General features: G+C 46.7%; 1 protein-coding gene across 1 annotated transcript in view; it reads right to left on the bottom strand.

Annotated features, from left to right (window-relative positions):
- Positions 1–7581: 7581 nt before the first annotated feature.
- PDZRN3 (PDZ domain containing ring finger 3) overlaps positions 7582–11369 on the bottom strand; it is a 243455-nt gene continuing 239667 nt past the window's right edge. The window contains exons 9-10 of the mRNA XM_068557574.1: positions 10825–10941; positions 7582–10093 (exon numbers count right to left, since the gene is read on the bottom strand). Of these exons, the coding sequence (XP_068413675.1) occupies positions 8525–10093; positions 10825–10941 (1686 nt within the window). The 3' untranslated portion in view covers positions 7582–8524. The remainder of the gene's footprint in view (positions 10094–10824; positions 10942–11369) is intronic.

Here is an 11369-nt window from a genome sequence, read left to right as displayed (position 1 = left end):
TCAGAACTTCATTGCTTTTTTTTTTTTTTATAACTGAATAATATTCCACTGTATGTTTATACCACATTTTGTTTAGCTCTTGATGGATACTCACGTTGTTTCCATCTTTTGGCTGTTGGGAATAATGCTACTGTGAACATTAGTTTACAAATATCTTTTCGACTCCCTGCTTTCAATTCTTTTGGGTTTATGCCAGGAAGTGAAATTACTGGATTATACGGTGATTCTACATTTAATTTTTGAGAAGCCACCAAACTGTTTTCCAGAGCCGCTCTAGCATTTTTACATTTCCCCCAACAATGTACAAGGGTTCCAGTTTCTCTCCTCCTTTCCAACACTTGTTATTTTCTGTTTTTCTGATAGCAGTCCTCTTAGTGGATGTGAGGTAGTTTCTCATTATGGTTTTGAATTGTATTTCCCTAATGGTTACTGATGTTGAGCATCATTTCATGTGCATATTGGTCAGCTGTATATCTTCTGTGGAGAAATGTCACTTGAAGTCCTTTGCCCGTTTTTAAATTGGGTTATCTTTTTGTTGATGAGTTGGGTTAAGGTGGGCCCCTATCCAACATAAGTGGAGTTCTTTATGTATTATAGACAGTAAACATTTATCACATAGATGATTTGCAAATCCTTTCTCCCATTCTGTAGGTTGTCTTTTCACTTTCTGAACAATGTCCTTTGGTGTACAAAGTTTTAAATTTTGATAAAGTCCAACTTGTCTACTTTTCTTTTGTTGTTCATGCATTTGGTATCATATCTGAGAACCCACTGCCAAGTCCAAGTTCATGAAGATGACCTGAGGTTTTTTGGACTAGGAGATCAAGTCAACATTTATCACGTCTTTGCTTAAGATAGTACTGATACAGTGGTCCTGTGAATCCCCTGAATTATATGCAGAATTTTCTGCTTTCTCTGGCACTTTACATGTGTCTCTTTGTTAAAAAATAAATAACACTGAAGCATTTTGGTGTAATATGAGTTTCCGGCTGATTGCTATAGAGTCTTGATTGCTCACATCTCCCAAGGCATTACTTTGAGAGGCAGGTGTCCTGGCTTACCCTGTGGACCTTGAACATGCTCATTGAGTCTGGTAGTGGATCTATCATACTTGTAGGTCTTTTCTCTTTATATAGGATGAGGATTCACTGAGCTCTCGTGGGTTTTAAGAAACACAGTTAATATTTGGCCTTGTTACAAAATGTAAAACTACACACCAAAGTATATACTTCTTTTGGAATTACGCTTGATGCTAAATGAAGGAATGACTTCCAAGCTTGGCTTATAAACTGTGCTTGTTGCTCATAAGGAAAATGAGATCATGGTACATAAGGTAGGTATTAAAGATGTGATCCTGGTAAGGAGGAGGGAAAAGCAAAAGGGTTAATGGAGTGGAAAATAGAAACAGGTCACATTCCTGGAAAGGCTGGGTCAACAAGAGCCAGAAGATTTAAAAACTCAGCTAAAAATTGGTCACGTGTAAGTCTCCCCTCGGAAGTACCGCTTAAAACGTTGGCTTGGAATCCAGCAAGCGGGCATGCCCATGTACTTAAGGAAACAAAGTCCATACGTACGGGCAACAGGGCTCAGGTCAGACTGAAGGGGGTTCTTAGAGGCTCATTTTTCCATCAGCCCCCAATACCCCTTGTCCCTAAGACTCAGCTCGAAAACCAAGTGGGCAGGTTTTGTTTGTTCATTCTGGGTAAATGTTAGGCATTTGCAAAGTCAACATTCCTTGCCTCAAACACCCTGCTTCTCAGAAAATGGAAAAGCTTAAATCGTATTTGATTAGGATTTATTCAGCCCCTCTATGCTCCCAGTTCATTGGCACTGAGAAACTTCTTTCTGGAGGTGGATGGGCCTTTGGGACCTTGCGTCCTCTGCTTACGGCACTTTGGAGATCATTTATGAAGGCAGGAAGAGCTGATTGGGTGGCAGCAGGGGTTGGAAAGCCTCCCTCTTTGACAGGAGTCATCGACATTAGTTTATACATCAGGGGACCATTCAGGAGAGTGTTTCAGGAGCCTGCCTACTTAGAGAAGCTGTGTGGCCCTGAAACGAAATTTCCTTCTTCATTATGCATGTGATGAGACCATTTCATCAGATCAGGTACTTCTCCTCTGGATGGTGGTAAAAGCTGGTAGGAAAAGCTTTAGCTGGAAAGGAAGGGAGGAGGAAACTCACTTTTTGTCTAAGCTCCTGATCTGTGTGTGCATGACGGGTGATGGCAAATGGAGCCCTGGATAGAGAAACATGTTCTAGCCAGAAGCCAATTTGCACTTTGTAGAAGTGAATTGACTAAGCTTATTAAGCTTATCACCTGCCGTGGCATGGAAATGGGAAGCAACGTGCTTATAAACAGATTTATCCTTGAGCTGGAAAAAGGCAGAGGACGAAAAGGGTGGCAGGTTATCCAGACTCTTAACGACGAAATGTTGTGTGCCCCCAAAGTCATGTGTTGAAGCCCTAACCCTCAAATGTGATGGTATTTGGAGGTGGGACCATGGGGAGTTAATTAGTTTTAGATGAGGTCATGAGAGTGGGGCCCCCATGATGGGATTAGTGTCTGTGAAAGAAGAGAGAGAGACCAGAGCTTTCTCTCTCTCTGCCATGTGAGGACCTAGCAAGAAGACAGCCATCTACAAGCCAGAAAGAGAGGGATCACCACAACCCAGCCATACCGGCACCCTGACCTTAGACTTCCAGCCTCCACACTGGAAGTGAGGAATAAATTGCTGTTGTTTAAGCCACTCAGCCTGTGGTATTTTGTTAGGGTAGCTTGAGATAAGACACAGTCAATTAGGTATGAACCTCTCGCAGAGTGAAAATCCGTGAGCCCCTGTCATGGAGATGCTACTTCCCAGCCCAGTGATGAAGTGTGGGTACAAAGAACTGGTCTCACTTTACCCCTGAGCCTGTACAGCTCTTTCACTTTGAGTGAGTTGCTTCCCTAAGTCTTTGTTTTCTTATCTGCAAAACAAGGATAATAAACCCACCCATCTCACAGGCTATTTAAGGTTAAGCAAGTTAGTACATGTAAAACATTTAGCGTAGTTTCTAGCACATATTAGGTGCTCCGTGTCGGCCATATTGAAGAGGGATTTCTGGTCAAGTGTTTGGTTCTCTCCTGTCTCCCCACTCTTACTACATACCATTCTCTCTTCCAGCGCTTTATGAGCTCAAGCCACACTGGCTGTCTTTTTGGTTTGTGTTAAATAAACCATGTCTCTCCCACCTCAGGGCCTTTGCACGTGCTGTTTGTGTTGCCTGGAATGTCACTTCTGTCTTTTCCTAGTTAACTCACATTCATCCACTGGCTCTCAGCTCAACCATAACTCTTGTGAGAGACCCTCCTTGAAATCCGTGGCACTAGCTCTCCTGTCCGTCCCCTCTCCCACTCTAACCTTGTTGACATTTTAAAAGTATTTGTGTGATGACTGGATTTTTATTTTCTTTCCCACTAGACTTAAGCTCCATGAGAGCTCATGGCCCTGAACACAGTGGGCACAAAAACTCCTGGCTGAACAAATCCATGCTGGCTTCTGACACAGTGCCTAGAGCACAGAGGTGATCATGATTCTTCAGAGCTAAAACTGCTAAATCAAACCCATAACGTCTGGGCTGGCAGCTGAGGAGGAGGAATGAACGCACGAGTCAACGTAATCCTAATGTGTTTTCGAGAGACCCAGACGTCTAGGGAGCTTCATTGGGCTTTTGACAAGAATCACTGCATTGGTAAGCAAGTTTAAGTTTGCAATAGCCCCAATTCAAGTAAGGATCATTAATTCCTCATTTTTCATTTTAAAAAGATCCTGAGTGCATGAGGTCAGCGTTCCGCCATTGAAAGGCAAAACCACGTTCGTTACAGGCAAAGCACATGCCCCCACGGACCGTGCCCTTTTAGGATTAGTTGAAACTGGAAGCTAAAGGAAAATGGATCATGTAAGCAGAAAAACCCATCTGAATGAAACCCAAAGAACCACACTTTGTTTTCTAGCTGCTTTCGGGAATTCACATTTAATCAAAATTGAAGAGTACAGCGGTTGCCATGAGAATTCTTGCATCTCATCTCCGTTTTAATGATTTCTTTTTAATTAGTTGATGCTCCGCAGAAATCCTAGTGTGCTTATAACAACTGGGAAACAGAACTAAAAGTGGGAGTTGCAGTTGCTTCTGGCAGAATTGTGTTTGCTTCCTTGGTTCTGGGCAATCTTGCTAACAAGTAACCTGTAACCTACCACTAAGGCTACAACTAGATAATTATTTGGTTAATTTTCATGCTTTAGTTTACAATCCTAATGAGTTCTCCGACTCGTATTCCCTAGGCAATGTATAGTCCTACCTCGTCACATTTGTGGTTCTTGTTTTTGGAGTCTCCTGTTTTCATTTAAAAGATGAAAAGCTTAATTAGTGCCCCCAGTTCCTAGATTTTTGTACGTTGTCGTATGCTTTTGCCAGGAGTGTTAGAATATCTTGTCATTTAAAACTCAAAAGGGAACTGAGTGAAATGCCTGTCACTTTGAAGCCGTTTCTTTTATCGTAATCATGACTAGGTTACAAAGAGTAGCATAACCTGAACGGACTTAAGAGTCACTGCTTGAGAAGCCCGTGGAGGCAGAGTTGGGAAAGGTAAAGGGTTTGGCATCAGGCGGATGCAAATTCAAATCACATCTCTACACTCATCTGGACAAGGTTCTTAGTCTGAATGTGAACTGGTGATAAGGCCATTTGCCTGGCAGAACTGCCCTATGGATTTGGTGAGATCGTGAGGTCCCGTGTTTTGCACACCCATGCCTGATGGTCTCTGTATTGGTGCTATCCAATAGAAATAAAATGCGAGTCACATCTGTGATTTAAATGTTTCTAGTAGCCACGTTAAAAAGTAAAAAAGGTGAAATGAAGTATAATTATTTTATTTAATCCAAGATATGCAAAGTATTAACATTTCAACATGCATAGAATTCTTGAAATATTTTACGTCATCTCTTTTTTGGAGCACTAAGTCTTTGAAATCCATTTTCTCAGAACAGTTCAATTTAGACTAACCATACTTTAAGTGTTTAATAGCCAGCTGTGGCCAGTGGCTACTGTACTGGAAAGTGTAGCACTGGATGATCAATAAATTTTCATTTCTTTCCCTTTATATTTTAGGAATAAAGTTGCCATCCATCCAGCGGAGTGGCTGTTACGGAGCCTCGGGACTCCTTCCTCGTCGTAGTTTGGAAGCCTGTTTAATCATGGGAGAAACGACCATTAGTAGCACGACTGGAAGAGTACAGGTATCAGTGGTTTGTTGAATTTTAATTGCCTTAATATGGGTCTAATGGGGGAAAACGTACTCCTTGATATTTAAAATGGTCATTGAAATCAAAGAGTGCTATAAAATGCACCTAAAAATAGTGTGAAAAGTATAGAGCTATCAAATTCAGTTGGTCTAAACTTGAGATTTTTGCACCTGTAGAAGAGGTCCATGAATGGACTTTGGGGGCACATAAAGCCTCCAAAATTATATGCAAATTTATTTGTGTCGTGTATTATACGTATATTTTTCTGTGGGGAGAATCCATAGCTTCCATCACATTCTTAAATGGGCCAAGGAAATGAAACAGCGTAAGCAGCTGTGGTGGTAGAAATCCCTGTTGGCTACAGGCGACATTCTGTTTACGTGGGAACTACGGTTTCATATCTGGGAGGACAGAAATTGTACATCATCTCTTGTCACCGTTAACCAGGAAAATCCCTCAACTCACCCAGCAGCTTGGAAATGGCTGTGCTCGGAGGCACCTGGGGGGCTCAGACTCACTGAAAAATGGCAGATTCACGTCTCCTGGCTGATGTTCACTCCAGGGCATCCACTGGTGAGCTGTGTTTATATTTTGGTTGAGGGCACAGGACTGAATACGTTCAAGTTACCTGTGCACTTGACAGCGAACTTTCCCCCGTGGGGGTGGCCGTAAGGGCTATGCGAACGGGTGTTGGGTTCTGAATTCAGATCCCAGTTTGTTCCTTAAGCAGCCGCATTTGTCTCCTTGAGTCTCCTGCTCATTGATCAAATGATTTCCCAGGTCTCTTCCGACTCCTTTTAGGAGTTGATTTGCTAAATTCAGTTTGGGAGACCTCGTATGACACTGCAAATTAGGACCAAGTGTATCCATATGAAAAAGTGATTGAAAAAATAAGTTGGAATCGAAGGGTCCGGAACTGGGATTAGAACGTATGTTACTTTTTATTTCCCTCCACTTTTTCACACGGGGCACAGGCTGACCCCTAAATCCAGAGGCACCCAGGGAGCCCTGATTAGAAACCCCTCAACTTCAGTCTGATGGCACATGACTGTTTAGGTGGGAGCTCTCTGCTCTTGTGGCCATGTACACCCCTCTGGCCTTTGATGAGAACACGCAAGGCAGGAAGGCTATTTCTCCAAAGAAACCCACGCACTTAGTCTTATACCCAACCTGTGTATGTCTTGCCGCAATTTGTAATTCATCTGACTGGTGTTGGTTCTCGGTGACACATTAACTAGCAAGAAAGGGTGTGAGGTTAAGAGAGCTGGATATGGGGCGCTGCTCCTGGGAGCCAAGGATCCAATGCTGTTGGAAGTTGAACTTGGAGAGTATTGGAAAACCACGGTGCTAACGGTCCACCTTTTGCAAACACTACGGTAGCAGGTGTAGTTATCTTCGCAATGCCTGGTCTGGAAGAGGTAATGAACAGATATCTTAATAGTGAGGAATAAATATATCGGTGTCGTATCTACATTAAGTTTGTTCTCATGGAAGTGTGACTACTAATGACTAATGACTAGTCTTAAGATTTTGGCCGCAAGGGAGGAATATGGGTTCAAACAGGGTGTGTTGGAGGAATCTAAGTCTCAGATACCTAAACACCTGGCCACTTCAATCCAAATTTCCGTGAGAAAACCAGATGTCTGGCATCATGGCAAATGAAAATGATACCCTTTGTAATCCCATTCGTTCATTTGTGTATGGATGTACGTATGTCTTTTTAGTAGACATTATAGCTGAAATTTGTGCGAACACCATAATCGGGGAACAATTTGTAGCAAATTCAGTATCTGGGATCCTGTGGGTTGTTGCGGTGTGAAAGGTGCCAGTTTTGAAGCCCACCCACTTTGGTGACCCTTGCTATTCTGTGAAAATACTGTGGCTTTTGCAGATGCATCTTAGAAATGGAAAAAGTTGGGCCTAGCTACTCACTCAGAGATGTTAGATAGCTATTACTGACAGGCAGTAATGGCGGCAGTAAACCAAAGGGGTTTCGTTGGGAACACGAGCTTGGTTGATAAACTTGCTGTTATTCCAGTTTATAGCATAGTGGGCCAAGTTGAGGCTTTCTGCAAGACAGACAGACAGTCATTCGAATGCTAGAGTAAACGGTGAGTTTGATTGCTTTTTTTTTTTTTTTTTTTCTTTTTTCCTAACAGACCTGTCTTTGGATTCCGGGCAGAATGAAGGTAGTGGATGATCTGAAACGCTCAAATTCTTCTGAGGCAGCAGGTAATACAATGAAGGAAAAAAAAAAAACAAACCACACTGCAGAAGGCTTTTATTTTATAGGCACCACTGCAAAATGAGGAATCACTTCAAAACATATCAAATAGAAAATAATAATAATTTATTTTAACTTCATTTTACTTACTGTTTATAACTAACCATGGTTCTCTGAATTTGCTCGTAAAAGTCTGTCCCTTCGAAGCTACAAAGCAAAGGTTTACTACAGTGAGCGCTTAAAATTCCACAAACTGTCTCCATCCACAACTTTCCTGTACATGCAAAGTCCTCCAACGGGCTGCAGTATCTGCAAACGTGCTTTAAACTTCCACGAAGCTGCGTTATAGTTTGCCTTCTGTTAAAAACCTTTACACTCTCTTGGGAACTTTAACCAGAAGAAGAACGTTTAAAATGCGTATCCCAATTCTAAACAAACAAACAAACACTTGCTGGTTTGGTTACGTGTAGTATACGTCGTGAACCACAGAGTTTGGTGGTTTTTGGAGCTGAAGCTTTGACCTAAATAATAATGTTAAACGGTCACTCACATGAAACACATTCAGCAAAGTAACATTATAAGGTAGGGTTCCATTAAGAATACATACTGGCAGTCGTATCTGAGTTTTCGGCAGGAAAAAAAAAAAAAAAGTTGTGTTTAACTTTCGTATGTGAATGTAGCGTGTAAACAAATTATTCTGTGAAGGTATGCTTAGTAAAAGATCTTTTTGAAATCTAAAAACTTCATGTAAAAGGTAACGAGTATAAAAAGTACCATTGCTATTTGAAAACAAGCTCTGTGTTTTGTCAATATTGCCTTCCAAGACAGTTAAGGGTGGTTTCTGTCTGCTTAAAATAGAGCTAAGACACCCAGAGTGGGTAGGGCTCGCTGATTTCGACTATAAACATGATGACGCTATTTACCTTATATACAAAAGCTTGCCGCATTGAACGAGGCAGGAATTGCTACCTCAACGGTAGTGTTCTCTCTTATGTACATAACGCAGAAGTGAAAATTATACAGTAGTCACCGATAGGAACGAATTGTATACTCTAGTGCCGTCTGGAGATTTCGTGCCGTGGGTTAAGAGTTCTTGGATCGTCATCCAGTTATCAAATATCTTTTTATTCCTCTTCTTCATCATCTTTTTGTGGCTGAGTTCCAGGATGTTCATCTCCTTCCTGTCGTCGGCCCCTTGCTGCTCCTTCAGGCAGTCGAGCCGGCTCTGCATCATGAACTCGCGCCTCCGCCTCTGCTCCTTGGCCTTCACCACGTGCTGCTTCCTCTCCTCCTTGCTCCAGTACCGCCCCATCTTCAGCTCGCTCACCGCATCGTCGTCCGTGGTCATGCCGCTGCGCTCCTCGCGGATCTTGAGCGCGCGCTCCCGCAGCAGGCGATCCCGCACCGGCCGCTTGGTGATGTAGCGCGTCCCGTCGCTCCGGATCTTCACTTTCCACTCCATTCTCGGCTCCGACTGGTTGGCAGAGTTCAGGTCCTTGCACATGCTCACCAGGCTCATCTGGCTTTGCGCGTACTCCACGGCCGACTTCTGCTGGATCAGCTGCATGTAGCTCTGGTAGTGCTGCGCGTGCGCCGGGATGTGGGCGTGTTTGTAGGGGGAGTGCGGGAAGGGCGACAGGTACGAGCCGCCGCCCAGCTTCTGGCTGGGGGCGGGGCTCCCGCTGCCGTCGCTGGGTTTCCTCTCCTTGCCCTCCAGGGCCTGGCTGGGGTCCAGCTCTTCAGGGGAAGGGCTGTAGTCCGGGGGGCCCACTTCGGGATCTTCCGTGATGGAGAGCAGATTCTTTGGGGACGGCCCGTACGCCTCGGCGGCCCCCGCGGCGCCTTCGCTGCCGGGACCGCCGACGCCCTCGGCCGCTCTCCTCAGGGAGTTGTCGGGGGACATCTCCAAGGTGAGCGGGGTGCTCCGGCAGCTCTCGCCGGTGTTGTAGGCGCTCGAGCTGTCTTTGTCGGACTTCTCGGGGAGCTCGGTGATGTCCGAGAGCTCGCGCCTGCGCACGTCGACGCTGGTGTTGTAGTTGCGGAAGCCGCTGTTGTGCAGCATCCAGGGCTCGCGGTACTGCTCCTTGAGCTGCTGCATCTTGTGCGCGCGCACGATGCTGAGGCACTCCAGCTCGATGCTGCGCAGCTCCTCGTTGAGCAGCTCCAGCTCCTTGTCCACGCTCTCCGGGTCGCTCTTGCTGGCGTCCAGGGGGCTGCCCGGGTAGTACAGGCCGTAGGGGCTGGCACTCTTCACCTGGCACTTGAGCTCCAGCAGCTCGCGGAAGCGCTCGCACTCGTCCACCGGGATGCCCAGGTAGTCGGCGTCGGCGCAGTCGGCCGAGATGAAGGACTCGTTGCTGAAGGGCAGGTCGCCGCTGCCCAGGGTGTCCTGGCTGCACGTGAGCTTCCTCTGCCCGGCCAGCGGCGGGGAGGCCGCGGGGGCGTCGTCGCCGTTGTTCTCCTGCTCTGAGCTCTCGTCGTTGCGCGTGCTCTCGTCCGTCCGGCCCACGCCGCTGTCCTTCTCGTGCTGGTTGGACAGGATGGTGGCCGTGTCTGTGGTTCCCCCGTCTTCCTCGTGCTTCTTCTACACGACAGAAAACAAGAACACACGGGCACGGTGAGGGACGCCGGAGGTGCAGTTCCCAGGTGTGACTCTTCCTGTAGGAGGAGGGCCTGGGAATTAGCTACGGGTTAACGACCCGGTCACCCTGACCGGGGGGAGCCACTTAACCTCCTTCTCGGCCTCAGTTTCCGCACCTGGGTAAAAGGAGGACGATAGTCACCTTACCTCTCCGAATGCTTCCAGCCATTCGAGGACCCCTGTGCACGCACGGGAAGCAGGAGGCACGGACGACGTCCTTTTAGCTCCTAAGGCCCTCGATTAGTAGTTAGTTAGTTAGTTAGGGTATCTCTGACAATGGTGGTGTTTGTTATAGAAGGGACGGAAAGGGTGCCAAGCAGCTCAGGTTAAACAGAGGGAATTGCTTTGCTTTTTGAAAACATGACTTTCTGTTTCTCTGCTCTAGCAATACATTAATGCCGGCACATGGGGTTTGGTTTCGAAACGAGTATCAGAAGGTCAGGGGTACCCGGGCATGACTGCTTTTTGCTTTATAAGCCGCACAGCACTCTCGTGGTCAGGGAAGCTATGGGCTTGCCTTTCACTCGGGCGAACAGAAACGCAGCTAGTTACTTTCCTGGCCGTCTTCGCGGCGGCAGGCAGCCGGGTTGCTCAGGCTCTCCGGCATCCCGAGGGAGACGCCGGGGCGGGGTTGCCCCGCTGTGGGCGGGGCGGAGGGGCGGGCGGGGCGGTACCTGCTGCAGCGCGCCGGCCGTGAACCGCATGGCCTGCTGGTGCTGCTCCTCCAGCATGTCCATGTGCAGGTCGTCCAGAAAGTCGTTTCGGTCGTCGTCCATCCAGCCCTCGTCCAGCTGGGGAGAGGCAGCCGCCCACACATGCTTCAGCTGAGGCTCCTTTCGCGTTCATTTTATTTACATTTTCAAGAACGGACAGTGACCCTGGGGAGAAATACCTCTGGGGCCCCCTCCAGGAGTCATCGAAATGCAGGCTGCCTGTCGTTTTGCTCTGCGACACGACAGACAAACTCCCCCATCCTCACGGTGCGGACAGCTCCCACCCTACACGTCTGGGGGACGGGGCTGTGGTCTGCTGTTTCACTGCAGGAGGGTGAAACGCTTTCCCCCAGGTTAGCCCCTTTCAGCGAAGGAGGCCACTGAGGTACAGGGGCGGCGTCAAGGAGCCCTAGCCCCGCCTGCTCTTCTGCGTGACGGCCCACGCGCAAGTTTAGCAGGCCCCAAAGAGAAGGCACTTGCACAAGTTTAGCAGGCCCCAAAGAGAA

This window comes from Eschrichtius robustus, chromosome 12 (assembly GCF_028021215.1).
Source record: "Eschrichtius robustus isolate mEscRob2 chromosome 12, mEscRob2.pri, whole genome shotgun sequence".
Lineage (NCBI taxonomy): Eukaryota > Metazoa > Chordata > Mammalia > Artiodactyla > Eschrichtiidae > Eschrichtius > Eschrichtius robustus.
This window is presented reverse-complemented; position numbering and strand designations above follow the sequence as displayed.